General features: G+C 44.1%; 1 protein-coding gene and 3 long non-coding RNA genes across 8 annotated transcripts in view; all 4 read right to left on the bottom strand.

Moving 5' to 3' along the window:
* Window positions 1–1,860: 1,860 nt before the first annotated feature.
* Window positions 1,861–4,423, bottom strand: LOC116044097. 3 transcript variants are annotated; one of them, XR_004896342.1, is made up of 3 exons: window positions 4,189–4,423; window positions 3,931–4,137; window positions 1,861–1,878 (listed from the first exon to the last, which is right to left on the bottom strand). It is a non-coding gene; the product is annotated as an uncharacterized LOC116044097 (long non-coding RNA). The 3 variants fall into 3 exon arrangements; XR_004103604.2 differs by having other exon boundaries at window positions 3,931–4,188; window positions 4,240–4,423; XR_004103605.2 differs by having other exon boundaries at window positions 4,264–4,423.
* An 834-nt stretch (window positions 4,424–5,257) lies between these two features.
* Window positions 5,258–20,689, bottom strand: part of fdxr (ferredoxin reductase) — a 36,886-nt gene continuing 21,454 nt past the window's right edge. For 2 of the 3 annotated variants that reach the window (XM_031291160.2, XM_031291158.2), the window contains 2 exons: window positions 19,556–19,682; window positions 5,258–5,651 (listed from right to left, as the gene is read on the bottom strand). In XM_031291160.2, coding sequence (XP_031147020.2) covers window positions 5,642–5,651; window positions 19,556–19,682 — 137 coding nt within the window. In that variant the 3' untranslated portion in view covers window positions 5,258–5,641. Of the gene's footprint in view, window positions 5,652–9,115; window positions 9,120–19,484; window positions 19,683–20,689 lie in introns of all 3 variants that reach the window. The other variant, XR_004896341.1, reaches the window with a different exon arrangement.
* Window positions 17,048–17,380, bottom strand: LOC116044098. The gene is made up of 4 exons (XR_004103606.2): window positions 17,319–17,380; window positions 17,214–17,267; window positions 17,112–17,162; window positions 17,048–17,060 (listed from the first exon to the last, which is right to left on the bottom strand). It is a non-coding gene; the product is annotated as an uncharacterized LOC116044098 (long non-coding RNA).
* Window positions 17,444–18,170, bottom strand: LOC116044096. Its single transcript, XR_004103603.1, has 3 exons — window positions 18,024–18,170; window positions 17,523–17,576; window positions 17,444–17,471 (listed from the first exon to the last, which is right to left on the bottom strand). It is a non-coding gene; the product is annotated as an uncharacterized LOC116044096 (long non-coding RNA).

Below are 20,689 nucleotides of genomic sequence, written 5' to 3'. Positions count from 1 at the left end.
CTGACAAGGTCGCTGACTTAACGGCCCTGCAGCAATAACCTCAATGTTTGAGCATACATTCTAACCAGCCATTTTAAAGATGTTCTAGCAGCTGCTCCCAAAACAATTACATCCATAATCTAGTACTCATCTAATTAAAGCAACATCCTTTATAGCAACTCGATCAGCTCCCCAAACAGTGCCTCTTAGACATCTCATGGTATTCAATACTTTCATCTTCAACCTTATTGATATGAATTATACCCCTGGGCATTTTATCAAACCATGATCCCCAAAATGTAAAAGTTTCCTCCCCTTGTAATCTTTGATTATACAACTTCAGACAAACATCTTCATTGACTTTCTTTCTTGTATAAAACACAACTTCCTGGACTTTCTTTACAATATATTCTATAATCCTCCCTTGTTTCCAAATTCCCCTTTTTCAAGGGCTGAATCTCAACTAGCACTGACTCTCTGAAGAGAGAGCCAATTAGAGCTGATCAGTAACAGCTGTGCTACCTGCATGATGGTTTTTTAACCTGGCATGTGGTGCAGAAAACATTTTCTCTTGGTGACTGAAGTCATGGGAGCTGTTTGGGCCTTTGTTATTTGTGTGCTGACTGTTTGGATTACCAAAGGTTGTTATATTTCTTCAGTTTGAAGCTTGTATTCGAATTGGTAGTGGAGTATAGCAAATGTAAAGAGTAAGGTTAATTACTCAATTCCTGAAATAAAATTTAGCTCCAACAAGTTTGTGATATGTGCTTTCAAACAGCAGAAACATTTGATTAACCGCGACTGCATTGTCTTTAGGCTCGAGTTTGCCAGTTGGTGGCACAAACGAAAGACGTGATAATGGGCTGCAGAGGAGAATGATTAGAGGTAAGAACATTCGTGACAGAATCTTGACAGAGCTACTTATGGACACTAACTTAATTTATTTTGTACTACAGATACGTCTCCCAATGATATCTCCATGAAGAAGGCCTTTAAACTTCTCCAGTCAATGGAGTCCATGTTGACGCAAGATGCTAAAGAAGGTGAGCAGGTTCTCTGAAACCCTATTGGAAAAATGCTGCAAGTGTGTGTAGAGCTGAGGTTCTTTGTGGCAAAATGTAGTTAATGAAGTTGAAGTTATCTGGCTTTTGTGATGGGGATCCCAACACATGTTTAATTAAAGCTACATTGACCATACAATGTGGGGTATACAGCTGCTGTCTGCTGAAATTATTCAGACATTTATATTTAATTATATTTAAACAATACAACAATTGATGCTTACGGACCTCGGCCTATAGCCGCATCACTGTCAGGCCAATAATGACTTTACATGACACTTTCTTGTGCAATATTGCAATTATACAACGGTTACCAGAAAAATAAGTTAATAATTAAACAGTTTATATTGTGGGGCAATTTGCTCTCAAAAGCAACAGGATTTCTAGTCTCTGTCCAGCCAGCCAACTTAAGTTACGTTAGCTTTGTAGAGATCGTCGGATATCCTAAACTGAATAAATATAGCACATAAAAACACAACTGCTGTGTTAACTCCATATTGTAACAGATTGTCATGTTCTAAACAAACTCCACTGGACTAATGACCAATGAAGTCTTTTGAGGCTATCCAAGTCTTGAAAGCAACTCTTAATACTTGCTTTGTTTTTATTTAGCCTTAGTGGTAAATTCTCTTTGCAGTGTTCAAGTCTCAAGTAGTTGAACTTGACAATTGCTTAATATTTTCTTTCAGCACAACTGGAAACCAATGAAGTAGAAGCTGAGGCATCTGTTGGCCAACTGGAACATGTAAAATGGCCCCTGAACGGACCCAAAGAGCTCAAAACCTATCTGAAGTCCAGCGATCAACCCTCCAACCTGACGTCTGTTCCCTTCGTCAACCTGACGTCCGGCGATCAGCCCTCCAACCTGACGTCCGGCGATCAGCCCTCCAACCTGACGTCCGGCGATCAGCCCTCCAACCTGACGTCCGGCGATCAGCCCTCCAACCTGACGTCCGGCGATCAGCCCTCCAACCTGACGTCCGGCGATCAGCCCTCCAACCTGACGTCCGGCGATCAGCCCTCCAACCTGACGTCCGGCGATCAGCCCTCCAACCTGACGTCCGGCGATCAGCCCTCCAACCTGACGTCCGGCGATCAGCCCTCCAACCTGACGTCCGGCGATCAGCCCTCCAACCTGACGTCCGGCGATCAGCCCTCCAACCTGACGTCCGGCGATCAGCCCTCCAACCTGACGTCCGGCGATCAGCCCTCCAACCTGACGTCCGGCGATCAGCCCTCCAACCTGACGTCCGGCGATCAGCCCTCCAACCTGACGTCCGGCGATCAGCCCTCCAACCTGACGTCCGGCGATCAGCCCTCCAACCTGACGTCCGGCGATCAGCCCTCCAACCTGACGTCCGGCGATCAGCCCTCCAACCTGACGTCCGGCGATCAGCCCTCCAACCTGACGTCCGGCGATCAGCCCTCCAACCTGACGTCCGGCGATCAGCCCTCCAACCTGACGTCCGGCGATCAGCCCTCCAACCTGACGTCCGGCGATCAGCCCTCCAACCTGACGTCCGGCGATCAGCCCTCCAACCTGACGTCCGGCGATCAGCCCTCCAACCTGACGTCCGGCGATCAGCCCTCCAACCTGACGTCCGGCGATCAGCCCTCCAACCTGACGTCCGGCGATCAGCCCTCCAACCTGACGTCCGGCGATCAGCCCTCCAACCTGACGTCCGGCGATCAGCCCTCCAACCTGACGTCCGGCGATCAGCCCTCCAACCTGACGTCCGGCGATCAGCCCTCCAACCTGACGTCCGGCGATCAGCCCTCCAACCTGACGTCCGGCGATCAGCCCTCCAACCTGACGTCCGGCGATCAGCCCTCCAACCTGACGTCCGGCGATCAGCCCTCCAACCTGACGTCCGGCGATCAGCCCTCCAACCTGACGTCCGGCGATCAGCCCTCCAACCTGACGTCCGGCGATCAGCCCTCCAACCTGACGTCCGGCGATCAGCCCTCCAACCTGACGTCCGGCGATCAGCCCTCCAACCTGACGTCCGGCGATCAGCCCTCCAACCTGACGTCCGGCGATCAGCCCTCCAACCTGACGTCCGGCGATCAGCCCTCCAACCTGACGTCCGGCGATCAGCCCTCCAACCTGACGTCCGGCGATCAGCCCTCCAACCTGACGTCCGGCGATCAGCCCTCCAACCTGACGTCCGGCGATCAGCCCTCCAACCTGACGTCCGGCGATCAGCCCTCCAACCTGACGTCCGGCGATCAGCCCTCCAACCTGACGTCCGGCGATCAGCCCTCCAACCTGACGTCCGGCGATCAGCCCTCCAACCTGACGTCCGGCGATCAGCCCTCCAACCTGACGTCCGGCGATCAGCCCTCCAACCTGACGTCCGGCGATCAGCCCTCCAACCTGACGTCCGGCGATCAGCCCTCCAACCTGACGTCCGGCGATCAGCCCTCCAACCTGACGTCCGGCGATCAGCCCTCCAACCTGACGTCCGGCGATCAGCCCTCCAACCTGACGTCCGGCGATCAGCCCTCCAACCTGACGTCCGGCGATCAGCCCTCCAACCTGACGTCCGGCGATCAGCCCTCCAACCTGACGTCCGGCGATCAGCCCTCCAACCTGACGTCCGGCGATCAGCCCTCCAACCTGACGTCCGGCGATCAGCCCTCCAACCTGACGTCCGGCGATCAGCCCTCCAACCTGACGTCCGGCGATCAACCCTCCAACCTGACGTCCGGCGATCAGCCCTCCAACCTGACGTCCGGCGATCAGCCCTCCAACCTGACGTCCGGCGATCAGCCCTCCAACCTGACGTCTGGCGATCAGCCCTCCAACCTGACGTCTGGCGATCAGCCCTCCAACCTGACGTCTGGCGATCAGCCCTCCAACCTGACGTCTGGCGATCAGCCCTCCAACCTGACGTCCGGCGATCAGCCCTCCAACCTGACGTCCGGCGATCAGCCCTCCAACCTGACGTCTGTTCCCTTCGTCAACCTGACGTCTGGCGATCAGCCCTCCAACCTGACGTCTGTTCCCTTCGTCAACCTGACGTCTGGCGATCAGCCCTCCAACCTGACGTCTGTTCCCTTCGTCAACCTGACGTCCGGCGATCAGCCCTCCAACCTGACGTCCGGCGGTCAGCCCTCCAACCTGACGTCCGTTCCCTTTGCCAACCTGACGTCCGTTCCCTTTGCCAACCTGACGTCCGGCGAGCAGCCCTCCAACCTGACGTCCGTTCCCTTCGCCAACTTCATGTCCACCGAGCAGCCTAACGTCGTGACGATTTGATGTTTCTGCATTTACATACTTATCTGTTTTATATAAAACTCAACTGATTATATTTGTTACCTATTTCTCTTACAAATCACAAGCTATATATAAATAAAAATGAATCTGCCAGAAACTTTCCCCTTGCCATTTCTTTTATGCAGGCCTCCAAACTACAACAATTGCAGGAAATCACCACTATTGTTGCTGCAGTAAGATTAGTCACAACAAGGCACGAGTGGTGAGTTCCCACTAGTAGGTTTTTATGAGCATTTCAGTTTGGTACTTGTTTATACTCTGCAGTATAAACAGTTTCAAACTGACATCCTACGTAATGCTATGCTAGGACTGCATATAATGTGTTGAGAGAAGCCAGTTGTGTGGAAAACTGCTAAATTCCTTGATACCTTGACAATACTTTCAGTAGTGTCGATAAGTCAAAATATGCAAATTCCATGACTAAGCCGAAACAAATTATGTTGGTCCAACTCTCGATACTTTCTTCCCTATGTCTATAGCACTCAGCCCCAAACCCATGTGTTCCTACCGAATCCATAAAAATGAATGAAAATGGTTATGAAGGTAAACGTTAATTCCTTGATCTAAGAAAGATCTGACCTTAAAGAAATGGCTAACCCATGATTCTCGCTTTGTGGTACAGGCTCAAAGCAAGAATTGTTGCAAATTACTAACCATGTCATCTTAAAACAAAGATTTTAAATGTATAGAAGTGATCTGTATAAATATCCCTTTCACAAAAATAACAATTGTCATTCAATTAACAATTATTCTGATTCAATCATCAGAATAATTTATCTTAAAACCCACCATGTATAACATCTAAGCTGACATAGAACATATTTAGAATGCAGCAAGACAGGAATAAACGGATACAGGTCACGTTTTATTTTGTATAAAAGATTCATCATATGAATTGTAAGTGCAAAAAGTGTAAAGACATAATTCAGCCAGAACATTTTTACTCTTGAACATGCATACAGTATATTACAGTACTTAAGTTCAGCATTAATAGCATCCATTAAGGAGTCCTGTTTTTGAGGTTCGTGCAACAGGAAACCACAGCTCAGTCTTTCAGTGCTTTAGATTGATACTGTCAAACAGGTTCAAACTGAAAAACAAGACAAATACTTTAGGGGTAAACAACGGTACCTACTAGCTTTTAATGTGTACCGAGTCCACAATATGAATTAGGTCCATGTTGAGTGCTTCACAATGCCATTTCTTTTCTGTGCCCATGGTGGTCAGTCATAGATACCATCAGTATGGTAACAACTGCTGTTATTTTATACTGCAACAGTAACTCAGTGTGCAGAGTTCACCTGTGAACAGATTCTTGCCTTCAGTTATTTTTGAGCCATCTGCAGCATTTCCTCTACAGTGGCTTCACCCCTTCTCATCTCCACAGTGTCAATCTTCTCCCAGTTGGAGAAAGTCACTGGTTTCACTCCTACAGGCAATACAAATCACATTTAGCTAATGGCATTTTTTTAACAACAGATTTGCATTTAAAGATACAGTTTTTAATTAAAAAAAACAGTACTCAAACAGTCACTACTACTTAACCTACACCTGACAATACCACATTAATCAGATAATCTGTTAAAAAACTAGGCAGGGCTGATCAAATATGAATCAAGATTTTGTTACTGCATTGCCTAATTATTACCTTGCATGTTTTCAGAAACATTTTAGTGTACTGTTTATTTTATTATATTCATTATTTATCTCGAACAATCAACAATGTTGCAAAAGAAAACAAAAGGAAACTAAAACCACCAAATTAAAACACAATTAGAATTAACCAAAGACAAAAAAAATAAAATAAAAAAAGGATAAGTTCGAGAAGGAGCAGGCGGAATGCATACAGCTTATTAGGTCCTGCCCCTACTTCACAATATTATATTATTACCAAACAAATAGATATGCAATCTTTCAGGTCTTACCATAACTTACAACAATATACATAAATACCTTTACATTACAATTCCATTCCTATGTTTCGGTCTATTCCTTTCTGTATTGGTTAAGTATTGATTTCTTTAATCTATTTTTGAACTGAATGATATTATGGCTCTGTTTAATGTCATTGTTCAGTCCATTCCATAAGGTCACCCCACAAACTGAAACACATGCTTTTAGCAGTTCGCACAAGAGGTTGTTTGAACATACGTCTTCTTAAATGATATCCCCCGTCTCTTTCATTAAACATTGCGCGTATGTTACATGGTAAATTATCTTTAACTTTAAACATAAATTGTGCAGTTTTGAATGTAACAATGTCCATAAATTTCAGCAAATGTGAATTTAAAAACAGATGATTAGCGTGCTCATAATACCCGGTGTGATTTATTATCCTGAGTGCTCTTTTTTGCAATGTGCAAATATTTTGTAAGGTGCTTTTGTAGGTATTTCCCCAAACTTCCACACAATATATCATATATGGTAAAATAAGCGTCACTACTCTCTTCTGTTCTGTGACTGAGGAGCAGCCCCTTCCCTCTCTGTTCTCTCCTCGTGCGCAGCAGCACTGCTCACAGTGCGCAGGCAGGTAGAAAGGGTAGGAGGGTAGGAGAGACAGTGGGGCGCGACGGGAGAAAGACGCCGCTGAGCTGGCCTGGCCCTGGGCAAGCCAGCCTTCTTTGAGAATTCTTTTTCCCTCCCTTTGTAGAATTTATTTTTTTACTTCAAAGATAGGCTACCTAAGTGATAATTATAAGGTAAAATAAATTCCTGTATTGAATTTTTGATTATTTAGCTAAAGATTTCTATTTCTTTCCATATACCTTGCTGACACAACCACTAAGCTTTATGCAATGACGTAATGATGTAATGACGTCACAAATATGCAAATGAGTGTATGACGTCATCTAGCTACTTTTAGTGACTTTTGGAGCTGGTGCTAGCTACTTTGATTGGAAAAGAGTTGGCAACACTGATCCCGGGCTTGGTGGCAGCTGGCTGCTCCTGGATCCCGGGACTGGCGGTAGATGGCTGCTCCTAGATCCCGGACCTGGTGGTAGTTGGCTGCTCCTGGATCCTGGGCCTGGTGGGAGATGGCTGCTCCTGGATCCCGGGCCTGGTGGCAGATGGCTGCTCCTGGATCCTGGGCCTGGTGGCAGGTGACTGCTCCTGGAACTTGGGCCTGCTCTGCACTGCTGTGCTGCTGCTCTGTACTGCTGTTTAGCTGTAACATGAGAAGGTTTGCTCCTGCCAGTCAGTAGGCGGTGCTTGGTTTTGGCTCGACTGTTTTTATGAAGCAGCCGGGTCACAAACTTTTGTATTTCACAGCTTAACAGCACACTAAACAATGTTTCTGATGATTTTTAGGTGAGAAAAAGGATATTCAGTAACAGAATCTTGATTTGTATTTGATTAGCGCTGTCTAGTAGTTTACAGTTTGACCGCAGTCAATGACTAGGGGGAGCACTAGGGGGAGGCAGAGGAACGTGAATTTTTTTTCACAGATTATCTGTATCATGTGCTATTGTAAGAATATATCCTTACAGGAAATATGACTAAAAGTTATTTTTTTCATAAAAGTGACCTACTTGGACTGGTATAGTAGAGTAGTTGTGTGAACTTTAGATCATGTCAAACCATCATTTTTAGATGTGAAGCACCTCATGAGTGGATTATTCTACAGTCTGCAGCTGTTATTTAGCTTCCTTTTATTCATCATTAGCATAAAAATACTTGCCTCTCATGCTGTGAATGGCTCAAAACCATAAACCTGAGCCTGTCTACTACGTTCTGCTACTGCCATCTGGCTGGCTTCTCCCTCACTAGGAAGGAGGCTGGCTACCGCACTACAAAGTCACGACTGTTTGCTGTCCTGGAACAAACTCCCCAGAACAGCAGAATCTCTACACATCTTCCATCGCAGACTGACAAATTGTCTGTTCCGAATGCACCTTGGCCCACAACTAATATATATAGTATATGTGTGTACAGTATGTGTGTGTGTGTATATATATATATATATATATATATGTATATGTATGTATATATACGTATATATATGTATATATATTCAATTCAATTGTATTTATAGTATCAAATCATAACAACTGTTGTCTCAAAACACTTTACAGATAGAGTAGGTCTAGACCACACTCTATAATATACAAAGACCCAACAATTCTAGTAATTCCCCCAAGAGCAAGCATTTAGTGGCGAGGACAAACTCCCTTTTAGGAAGAAACCTCGGACAGACCCAGGCTCTTGGTAGGCGGTGTCTGAAGGTGCCGGTTGGGGGTGTGATGAATAGTGGCAATAACAGTCACAATAAAAGATAATGGAACAGTGACTAGAAATAGTAGTTGTAGTAGTTCATGGCATAGCAGGGCACTGCAGGGCGTTACAGGACGTAGCAGGGCACAGCAGAGCATAGCAGGACGTAGCAGGACACTGCAGGGCACCACAGAGTGTAGCAGGGTGTAACAGGGCATAGCAGGGTGTACAGCAGGACCGCGGCGACAGCTGCAACCATGATTTTGGTTGGTTTGGTGCCACCCTAATCCAAGGAAACATGCTGGGTGAAAAAAAAAACATAAGGACTCCGGGGAATAAACTCCCCAGAGCTAGGTTAGTAACAAGCATTTCTGGGACATGGATGCACACAAATGGAAAGAGAGAGGAGAGAGAAGCTCAGTGTGTCAAAGGAAGTCCCCCGGCAGTCTAAAACTATAAACGCATAATTAAGAGAGACAGGTTAAGGAGAGGAGCCTGGTCGGACTAGAACTCTCCCAACCGGATCGGGCTGTACTGGCCTGCCTCCCTCTACTTTGATTATATTATTGATTATATGGTAAATGAATCTGATGACTATGACGAAAAGCAGGTGGGCCGGGCTAGGCGGACGCTGCAACTCCTCACTCCCTAACTATAAGCTTTATCGAAGAGGAGAGTTTTAAGTTTACTCTTAAATGTGGTGACGGTGCCTGCCCCCTGAACCCAGACTGGGAGCTGGTTCCACAGGAGAGGAGCCTGATAGCTGAAGGCTCTCCCATTCTAGTCTTAGAGACTCTAGGTACCACAAGTAACTCTGCATTCTGGGAGTGCAGTGCTCTAGTGCAGGCCCGTACTAAGACAATGTGGTGCCCCTGGGCACTATACCTCAAAAGCCCCCACCTCCTCTGATTGGTCAAAAACTTTCAAAAGCATCATGGGAAAGCTAAAACTGCTTTAGCATCACAGCTAATGACAATAAAAGGACAGAAAATGAATAAGATATGGACAAAAGACTATCAATATTAGACCTAAGAATATGGATTTATTGCACTAATTATAAGTCCTCTGAAAGAAATACAAGTTCTAGGAAAAGAAGCGCAGACCGTGCAGTCTTTTACACTTCTCTGCATAAACTTACAAAGCGCACCGGCCGTGCTATGTGATAGGAAAACACGGAGAAGGGTTTCTTCAAGTCTCACCCAGAGGTGGGGGGGTTTGTGTGAAAAATGTTTTCTTTGCTTGCCAATTATATTGAATCAAGAAAGCCAACCACTTATCATTTTTTATAACAGTTAATATTTTACATTCATCATTATGATAACATTTTTTGGGGGGTTAAACTGGCCACTTTTGATTATTGTTAACCCCCCCCAGGATATTCTTAATTTTGGCAATGTTTCGAAGGTGAAAAAAGGCTGTTCTTGAGGAGGAGGTGTTTAGGGCCCAGCACAATAACTTCAGTTTTGTCTGAGTTTAACGTAAGAAAGTTGTAGGTCATCCATGATTTTATATCTTTGATGCATGCTTGAAGTTTAGCTTACTGACTGGTTTCGTCTGGCATAATTGATAGGTATATTTGGGTGTTATCCGCGTTAACAGTGAAAGTTAATTGAGTGTTTAATAATATTGCCTAGAGGAAGCATATATAAGGTGGATAGAATTGGTCCAAGCACTGAGCCTTGTGGAACGCCATGGCTAACTTTAGCGTGCCTGGAGGAATCTTCGTTAACATTAACAAATTGAGATCGATCAGATAAATAGGACTTAAACCAGCTTAGTGCGATTCCTTTAATGCCAAATAAGTGTTTCAGTTTCTGTAACAGGATGGTATGGTCAATAGTGTTGAATGCAGCACTAAGATCTAGTAAGACAAGTACGGAGACAAGTCCTTTGTCTGAAGCAGTTAGAAGATCATTAGTAATTTTCACCCGTGCCGTCTCTGTTCTATGAAGCATTCTAAATCCTGACTGAAAGTCCTCAAATAAACTATTGCGATTAGTTTAACTCTAACTGGCGTTCTTTTGGCCAATCACTGACGCAGGGCCCCCTATAAAAACAGGTAGTAGTCCTCCTGACTCCCCTCTTGCTCATTGGTGACGGAAGTGCGTCATACTTCCGGGTTGCTCACTCCGTGTGTGTTGTTCTGCAGTGGCCATACGGTCAAATGTGTGAGCCACCTGTTTTAAGTGGGTCAGTGTTTTAAAATGTTTGAATGTAGCGGAAGGGGTTGGCTCCCTACATCATAATTTGGTTGATTAAGTTGTTTCTTTTCCTTTTTGTTATTTTGTTTTCAATTTAGTTAAAAGTTGCAATTACATTTTGTTTGATTTTCTTTTCCTTAGTGAGTTTAGTTTTCTACCTAAACATTTGAGTTTCTCTGGTTAATTTAGTTAAAGGTTGCATTTACATTTTGCTTGGTTTTCTTATTACTGAGTTTAGTTTTCTACCTAAAAAGTTGAGTTTCTTTGGTTAAGTTCTCATCGTGTTCTAATCATACTTAGTATTTTGTTTCTCTTGGTTTATTCTTTTATTTTGAACTGCCTTCCTGGAACCACTGGTGGTTCTGGCAGTTTATATTGTGTTTATATTATGTTAAGTTTCTTTCAGTTTGTTCTTTTCATCATAATTTCATATATTGATTTTCTTTCTGTTGAGTGAACCCCCGTTAATTGTGTGTGTGTGTGTGTGTGTGTGTGTGTGTGTGTGTGTCCCGTTTTTGTCCCCATTTCAGTTGCTGAGAGCCAAAGGTGCTGGTGTCCGGGTGGTAGTATCCCCTTCCTGTGTGCTGTGTTGTCTACCCCGTTTTCTTTGCTGTGTTCACAGTTGTGTTTGTGTGTGTTCACGGGTGACTCTCCCTGGGATCCCTAACTGCCCTCGCGACCCCCTTCTCCTCAGAAGCCTCAGCAGCAATTATAATTTTCCCCTCTTTCCCATCCACAAAGTATGAATGTGTTTTAAATTGTTGAAATAAAATGTGTTGTTCCTTTAAAATTGAACCTTGTCTCTGGCTAAATTGTATACGTACCTGTGTGTCCTTAATTGTATCAATAACATTGCAATTAGGAAGTAAAATCATTCTATGGTTGAAATTCCCAGGGTGGTGTTGTCAGTGTGTATGGGCAGGTTCCACCTAGACCACAACCTCCTCTGTTCTGTCCGCTCTCATGCCACCACACTATGTAGAAAGTCACATAACTGATTAGCGACTACCTTATCAAGGATCTTGGAGAGAAAGGGGAGATTAGATACAGGTCTATAGTTGGCTAAGACCTCAGGATCGAGGGTGGGTTTTTTCAAAAGAGGTTTTATCACAGCTACTTTAAATGACTGCGGTACATAACCTGTTAATAAAGACATATTGATCATATCTAGTAATGAAGTGTTAACCACGGGTAACGCTTCTTTAAGTAGCCTCTTTGGGATGGGGTCTAAGAGACAGGTGGATGGCTTAGCTGAAGAGACCTTTAACATTAATTGTTGAAGGTCTATAAGATAAAAGCAGTCTAAGTTTATGTCAGGTCTTGTCATTCTTTCTAGCGGTCCTGTGTTTGAAGTTGAACCGTTAGAAGTTGAAGGCAAAAGGTGATGAATTTTATCTCTAATTTTTATAATTTCATAAAAAAGCCATTTACTTTCAAGTTTTTGCGAGGTTTGTTTTAATTTCCTAGTTTCCTTTGCTTCATCATCTTCTTTTTGAGAGGAGCAACAGAGTCTAAAGTAGTCCGTAGCGAGGCCGTAGCACCGTCTACAAAAATATCAATTTGCGAGGGACTAAAATTAACATAAGAGTCCTCTGTTATATTAGGGAATGGCATTGAATTAAGTGCTGTTAATTTTGTATAGTTGAGTAGTAAGAATTCATTCAGTAAAGGATTCTGCGGAAATACTATTAAATCTTCAATTTCGATGCCATATGCCGAGGTCGAGGGTGTGGTTAAAACAGTGCGTGGCCTCATGCACACTCTGACTGAAACCAATTGAATCTAGTAGTGAGTTGAAAGCAATACTGAGGCTATCGTTGTCAATGTACACATGGATATTAAAATCACCTACAATAAGTACTTTGTCTATTTAAGGACTACGCATAATAAAAAGTCAGAGAATTCAGATAAAAATTCAGAATATAGACCTGGAAACAACAACAAATACAATTGGCTGTAATGTTTTCCATGTTGGATGTTGAAGATTAAGAACAAGGCTTTCAAACGAGTTACAATTTAGTTTAGGTTTAGGATTAATTAACAGGCTTGAATCAAAGATGGCTGCAACTCCCTCTCGGCCTGAGCCTCTAGGAATTTGAGTATTAATATGACTGGGAGGAGTGGCTTCATTTAGACTAACATATTCTTCATGGCACAGCCATGTTTCGGTAAGACAAAATAGATCAATTTGTTTATCTGATATCAAATTGTTTACTAGTACTACTTTAGAAGACAGAGATCTGATATTTAATAGTCCACATCTAATTTTCCTATTCTGTTCTATCATTGCAGTGTTAGTTTTAATTCCAATTAGGTTAAGTATAGCGCCTCTTTTGTTTACTTTTGATTTAACTGATCTGAGTCGGGGGACAGACACCGTGGTTATGGGACTATGAGTGGGTGACTGCTCCAACGGAAGCACAGAGAAGCGCGTAACATTGCACGTCTGATTACTGATTTCAACCTTGGGTTGTCATGATTTATGACCGATAATAGACTCGGTCAGATTTCTTGATATGAGAGCGGCTCCGTCCAAAGTGAGATGAATGCCGTCTCTCCTAATCAGACCAGGCTTTCCCCAGAAGGCCCTCCAGTTATCTACAGAGAAGAAAACGATAAGTGCTTAAGTATAATTAGTGTAGTTTAAATGCAATCCAGGCACGCTAAATTAAACAATAAAGCAGAGTTGAGTAAGTTTTTGCTGGAGCAGCAAAGTAGCGTCCGTGAGACGGGAGCACCGGAAATGAGACAATACGCTTACCGTAAACATCAGCACGTAGAAGGACCTGAAATTCCTATATATGTATGTTTATATATATATATATACTGTACATGTAATGAGTAAATATGTATATGTGTATATATGTGTATGTGTATATATATCACTGGACGTTAGGTTGGATGACCCGCAGCTGGACGTCAGGTTGTCGCTGGACTTCAGGTTGGCGCTGCACGTCAGGTTGGCGCTGGACGTCAGGTTGGATGCCCCGTCGCTGGACGTCAGGCTGGCGCTGGACGTCAGGTTGGATGCCCCGTTGTGTCTGGCTTTTGTTTGAAATCTAGTGTCGGCAAAAATGCCTTTTTATCGAGTTTCCTCCAAGCGAAACGCTCTGAGTGAATTTAAGCTGGGCTTTTATTGTGAAGGGTAGAAATGCCTTTTTATTGAGTTTCAGCTTAGCAAAATGCTCTGATTGAGTTGAAGCTGGACCTTTATTGTAAACGGAAGAGCCAGCATTACGGCAGCACGTTTTTTCCTCAACCTTTATTGTGCGGTCATTTAATTTAAATCACAATTTATTAATATCCCATATCCAACGCTTTCCAAACTGCTCCTAATTCCAAACCCCAAGTTCATTGGGTACCCAGGAAACCAAGTGTGAAATAGATTGGACAAAGGTTCATGAGATATTTCGCAGACAGACACACACACACACACACACACACACACACACACACACACACACACACACACACACACACACACACACACACACACACACACACACATACATAGAGAGATTCACTGATTTATAGTTAGATATTCCATATGTGTGTTCCTTTACATCTCTGTATCCGTCCAGGTAGCGTAGGGGCTGTCGATGAGGGTATTTGACCTGTGGGTGGAGGCCGGATGAACTCAAACACTGGCTCCCTCAGAAATTTTTGTAATTTTTCCTGACGTTTTTGCCACTTTTTCCAACATTTTTGTCACTTTTTCCGACGTTTTTGGGCGCTTCTTTTCTATGATGGCTGAGAAACTTTTTCCTGACTTCTTTAGGACTTTATGTCAACCAAACTGTAAGTGAGAAGACTATATGACACATGCTATAATACAGTCAAATATATTTTACTTTTTCGATTAAATAAAAGCCATCAATAAACTCTACATGTCTGGCCCTTGATGTGATTCTTATTTTCCAGTGTGGCCCTTAGTGAAGTTGAGTTTGACACCCCTGATCTACACGATAACTCTATCATGCAGCACAATGTTCACGTAAGCTTGCAAATTAAATACATTCTTGCTTGAATGTACTTGTTTTAATGTAGAAAAATCAACTATAGGCTGTGGTTAAACAGCTGGCATTAAAACGGTTGGACTTCTAACCCAATCATTGAAACCTAATTCCTTTGCTATATCTGAGATATAAAACAATTACATCCATAATCTAGTACTCATCTAATTAAAGCAACATTCTTTATAGCAACTCGATCAGCTCCCCAAACAGTGCCTCTTAGACATCTCATGGTATTCAATACTTTCATCTTCAACCTTATTGATATGAATTATACCCCTGGGCATTTTATCAAACCATGATCCCCAAAATGTAAAAGTTTCCTCCCCTTGTAATCTTTGATTATACAACTTCAGACAAACATCTTCATTGACTTTCTTTCTTGTATAAAACACAACTTCCTGGACTTTCTTTACAATATATTCTATAATCCTCCCTTGTTTCCAAATTCCCCTTTTTCAAGGGCTGAATCTCAACTAGCACTGACTCTCTGAAGAGAGAGCCAATTAGAGCTGATCAGTAACAGCTGTGCTACCTGCATGATGGTTTTTTAACCTGGCATGTGGTGGAGAAAACATTTTCTCTTGGTGACTGAAGTCATGGGAGCTGTTTGGGCCTTTGTTATTTGTGTGCTGACTGTTTGGATTACCAAAGGTTGTTATATTTCTTCAGTTTGAAGCTTGTATTCGAATTGGTAGTGGAGTATAGCAAATGTAAAGAGTAAGGTTAATTACTCAATTCCTGAAATAAAATTTAGCTCCAACAAGTTTGTGATATGTGCTTTCAAACAGCAGAAACATTTGATTAACCGCGACTGCATTGTCTTTAGGCTCGAGTTTGCCAGTTGGTGGCACAAACGAAAGACGTGATAATGGGCTGCAGAGGAGAATGATTAGAGGTAAGAACATTCGTGACAGAATCTTGACAGAGCTACTTATGGACACTAACTTAATTTATTTTGTACTACAGATACGTCTCCCAATGATATCTCCATGAAGAAGGCCTTTAAACTTCTCCAGTCAATGGAGTCCATGTTGACGCAAGATGCTAAAGAAGGTGAGCAGGTTCTCTGAAACCCTATTGGAAAAATGCTGCAAGTGTGTGTAGAGCTGAGGTTCTTTGTGGCAAAATGTAGTTAATGAAGTTGAAGTTATCTGGCTTTTGTGATGGGGATCCCAACACATGTTTAATTAAAGCTACATTGACCATACAATGTGGGGTATACAGCTGCTGTCTGCTGAAATTATTCAGACATTTATATTTAATTATATTTAAACAATACAACAATTGATGCTTACGGACCTCGGCCTATAGCCGCATCACTGTCAGGCCAATAATGACTTTACATGACACTTTCTTGTGCAATATTGCAATTATACAACGGTTACCAGAAAAATAAGTTAATAATTAAACAGTTTATATTGTGGGGCAATTTGCTCTCAAAAGCAACAGGATTTCTAGTCTCTGTCCAGCCAGCCAACTTAAGTTACGTTAGCTTTGTAGAGATCGTCGGATATCCTAAACTGAATAAATATAGCACATAAAAACACAACTGCTGTGTTAACTCCATATTGTAACAGATTGTCATGTTCTAAACAAACTCCACTGGACTAATGACCAATGAAGTCTTTTGAGGCTATCCAAGTCTTGAAAGCAACTCTTAATACTTGCTTTGTTTTTATTTAGCCTTAGTGGTAAATTCTCTTTGCAGTGTTCAAGTCTCAAGTAGTTGAACTTGACAATTGCTTAATATTTTCTTTCAGCACAACTGGAAACCAATGAAGTAGAAGCTGAGGCATCTGTTGGCCAACTGGAACATGTAAAATGGCCCCTGAACGGACCCAAAGAGCTCAAAACCTATCTGAAGTCCAGCGATCAACCCTCCAACCTGACGTCTGTTCCCTTCGTCAACCTGACGTCCGGCGATCAGCCCTCCAACCTGACGTCCGGCGATCAGCCCTCCAACCTGACGTCCGGCGATCAGCCCTCCAACCTGACGTCCGGCGATCAGCCCTCCAACCTGACGTCCGGCGATCAGCCCTCCAACCTGACGTCCGGCGATCAGCCCTCCAACCTGACGTCCGGCGATCAGCCCTCCAACCTGACGTCCGGCGATCAGCCCTCCAACCTGACGTCCGGCGATCAGCCCTCCAACCTGACGTCCGGCGATCAGCCCTCCAACCTGACGTCCGGCGATCAGCCCTCCAACCTGACGTCCGGCGATCAGCCCTCCAACCTGACGTCTGTTCCCTTCGTCAACCTGACGTCCGGCGATCAGCCCTCCAACCTGACGTCCGGCGATCAGCCCTCCAACCTGACGTCCGGCGATCAGCCCTCCAACCTGACGTCTGTTCCCTTCGTCAACCTGACGTCCGGCGATCAGCCCTCCAACCTGACGTCTGTTCCCTTCGTCAACCTGACGTCTGGCGATCAGCCCTCCAACCTGACGTCTGTTCCCTTCGTCAACCTGACGTCCGGCGATCAACCCTCCAACCTGACGTCCGGCGATCAACCCTCCAACCTGACGTCTGTTCCCTTCGTCAACCTGACGTCTGGCGATCAGCCCTCCAACCTGACGTCTGTTCCCTTCGTCAACCTGACGTCCGGCGATCAGCCCTCCAACCTGACGTCTGTTCCCTTCGTCAACCTGACGTCCGGCGATCAGCCCTCCAACCTGACGTCTGTTCCCTTCGTCAACCTGACGTCCGGCGATCAGCCCTCCAACCTGACGTCCGGCGATCAGCCCTCCAACCTGACGTCTGTTCCCTTCGTCAACCTGACGTCCGGCGATCAGCCCTCCAACCTGACGTCCGGCGATCAACCCTCCAACCTGACGTCTGTTCCCTTCGTCAACCTGACGTCCGGCGATCAGCCCTCCAACCTGACGTCTGTTCCCTTCGTCAACCTGACGTCCGGCGATCAGCCCTCCAACCTGACGTCCGGCGATCAGCCCTCCAACCTGACGTCCGGCGATCAGCCCTCCAACCTGACGTCCGGCGATCAGCCCTCCAACCTGACGTCCGGCGATCAGCCCTCCAACCTGACGTCCGGCGATCAGCCCTCCAACCTGACGTCCGGCGATCAGCCCTCCAACCTGACGTCCGGCGATCAACCCTCCAACCTGACGTCCGGCGATCAGCCCTCCAACCTGACGTCTGTTCCCTTCGTCAACCTGACGTCCGGCGATCAGCCCTCCAACCTGACGTCCGGCGATCAACCCTCCAACCTGACGTCCGTTCCCTTCGTCAACCTGACGTCCGGCGATCAGCCCACCAACCTGACGTCCGGCGATCAGCCCTCCAACCTGACGTCCGTTTCCTTCGTCAACCTGACGTCCGGCGAGCAGCCCACCAACCTGACGTCCGTTCCCTTCGTCAACCTGACGTCCGGCGAGCAGCCCACCAACCTGACGTCCGTTCCCTTCGTCAACCTGACGTCCGGCGAGCAGCCCACCAACCTGACGTCCGTTTCCTTCGTCAACCTGACGTCCGTTTGACATCTTTTTCTGCATGTACTTACTTATCTAGCTGCTTTATGTAAAACTCAACTGATTATATTGTTTGTGATAAATTACAAGCTATAAAAATGATCTGCCAGAAAGCACACAATGGTTTCCCTTTGCATTCCTTTATACAGGCCTACAAATTTAAAAAAATTCCAGGAAAAGGGATCACTCTCGGGATCAACACTATTGTTGCTGCTGTTAAGATTAGTCACAACAGTCCGCTTTGCACGAGTGATGAATACCCACTAGTAGGCTTGAGTATTTCAGTTTGAAACTTGTTAATACTGTAGGTAACACTGTGCTAGGACTGAACATAGTGTATGTTGAGAGTAGCCAGTTGTGTGTGGGGAAAACTCCTGAATTCCTTGAAGATACCTTCATGATACTTTCAGTAGTGTTAAGTCAAAATATGCAAATTCCATGACTAAGCCGAAACCAGTTGTTGGTCCAACTCTCGATACTTTGTCTTCCCTATGTCTATGACACTCAGCCCCAAACCCATGTGTTCCTACTGAATACATAAAAACGGGTTATGTAGGGAAACTTTAATTCCTTGATCTAAGAAAATTGTTGAAAACCTGAGTTTAAAGAAACGAGCTAACCCCTGAATCTCTTTGTGGTACAGGCTCTAAAAAATCTGAGTTACCAATCATGTCCTCTTAAAACAGTGAGATTTTAAATGTATAAAAGTGATCTGTACAAATATCCCTTTCAAAGTATAATTGATCCAGAATTTCTTAAAACCCACCATGTATAACATCTAAGCTGACATAGTAGTACATATTTAGAATGCAGCAGTAGGATATTTGCTACTCCAAGACAGGAATAGGATACAGGTCATTTTATTTTGTATAAAACATTCATATGAAGTGTACATGCAAAAAGTGTAGACATAATTCAGCCAGCACATTTTTTTCAGTTTTTACTCTAACATAGTATATTACAGTACTTAAGTTCAGCATTAATAGCATCCATTAGGGAGTCCTGTTTTTGAGGTTAGTGCAACAGGAAACCACAGCTCAGTCTTTCAGTGCTTTTAGATTGATACTGTCTACCAGGTTCAAACTGAAAAACAAGACCAATACTTTAGGGGTAAACAACGGTACCTACTAGCTTTTAATGTGTACCGAGTCCACAATATGAATTGGGTCCATGTTGAGTGCTTCACAATGCCATTCCTTTTCTGTGCCCATGGTGGTCAGTCATAGATACCATCAGTATGGTAACAACTGCTGTTATTTTATACTGCAACAGTAACTCAGTGTACAGAGTTCACCTGTGAACAGATTCTTGTCTTCAGTTATTTTTGAGCCACCTGCAGCATTTCCTCTACAGTCAGGAGTTTTTCTCTGGGTTTTCCAGTGGCTTCACCCCTTCTCATCTCCACAGTGTCAATCTTCTCCCAGTCGGAGAAAGTCACTGGTTTCACTCCTACAGGCAATACAAATCACATTTAGCTAATGGCATTTTTTTTAAACAGATTTGCATTTAAAGATAGTTTTTAATTAAAAAAAAACAAAACTGAAAAAACTAGGCAGGGCTGATCAAATATGAATCAAGATGTTACTGCATTGCCTAATTATTACCTTGCATGTTTTCAGAAACATACTTTAGTGTACTGTTTAATTGTAACATGAGAAGGTTTGCTCCGGTCAGTAGACGGTGCTTGGTTTTGGCTTGAATGTTTTTACGAAGCAGCCGAGTCACAAACTTTTGTATTTCACAGCTTAACAGCACACTAAACAATGTTTCTGATGATTTTTAGGCGAGAAAAAGGAAATTCAGTAACAGAATCTTGATTTATGTGATCAGCGCAGCCTAGTAGTTTACAGTTTGACCGCAGTCATTGACTAGGGGGAGCACTAGGGGGAGGCAGAGGAATGTGATTTTTTTCACAGATTATCTGTATCATGTACTACTGTAAGGATATAGTGACAGTTTCAGCAAATATGACTAAAAGTTATTTTTTTTTATAAACGTGACCTACTTGGACTAGTATAGTAGATAGGACCATAGTTGTGTGAACTTTTGATCATGTCGAACCAGTTAGTCATTTTTAGATGTGAAACTCCTCATGAGTGGATTCTTCTACAGTCTGTAGCTGTTATGTAGCTTCTTTTTATTCATCATTAGCAGAAAAATACTTGCCTCTCATGCAGTGAATGGCTCAAAACCATACACCTGAGCCTGTCTACTACGCTCTGCTACTGCCATCTGGCTGGCTTCTCCATCACTAGGAAGGAGGCATGTTTTCAACGTGCACTGCACTAGTACACATAATATACGTGCAGTGCACGTTGAAAACATGCCTGTTCGCAAAAGACTGATTGCTTGGCCTCTGGTATTGCTGCGAGAACCGCTCATCCAAACAACTCCGCACATGACACTGCACTTTCTTTGGGTCCTGAGCTATAAACCTGCCATGACATAGTTGTGTT

The sequence above is a fragment of the Sander lucioperca genome, chromosome 22 (genome assembly GCF_008315115.2).
Source record: "Sander lucioperca isolate FBNREF2018 chromosome 22, SLUC_FBN_1.2, whole genome shotgun sequence".
NCBI classification, from domain to species: Eukaryota; Metazoa; Chordata; class Actinopteri; order Perciformes; family Percidae; genus Sander; species Sander lucioperca.
Note: the sequence above shows the minus strand (reverse complement) of the source record. Positions and strands in the feature narration are given on the sequence as shown.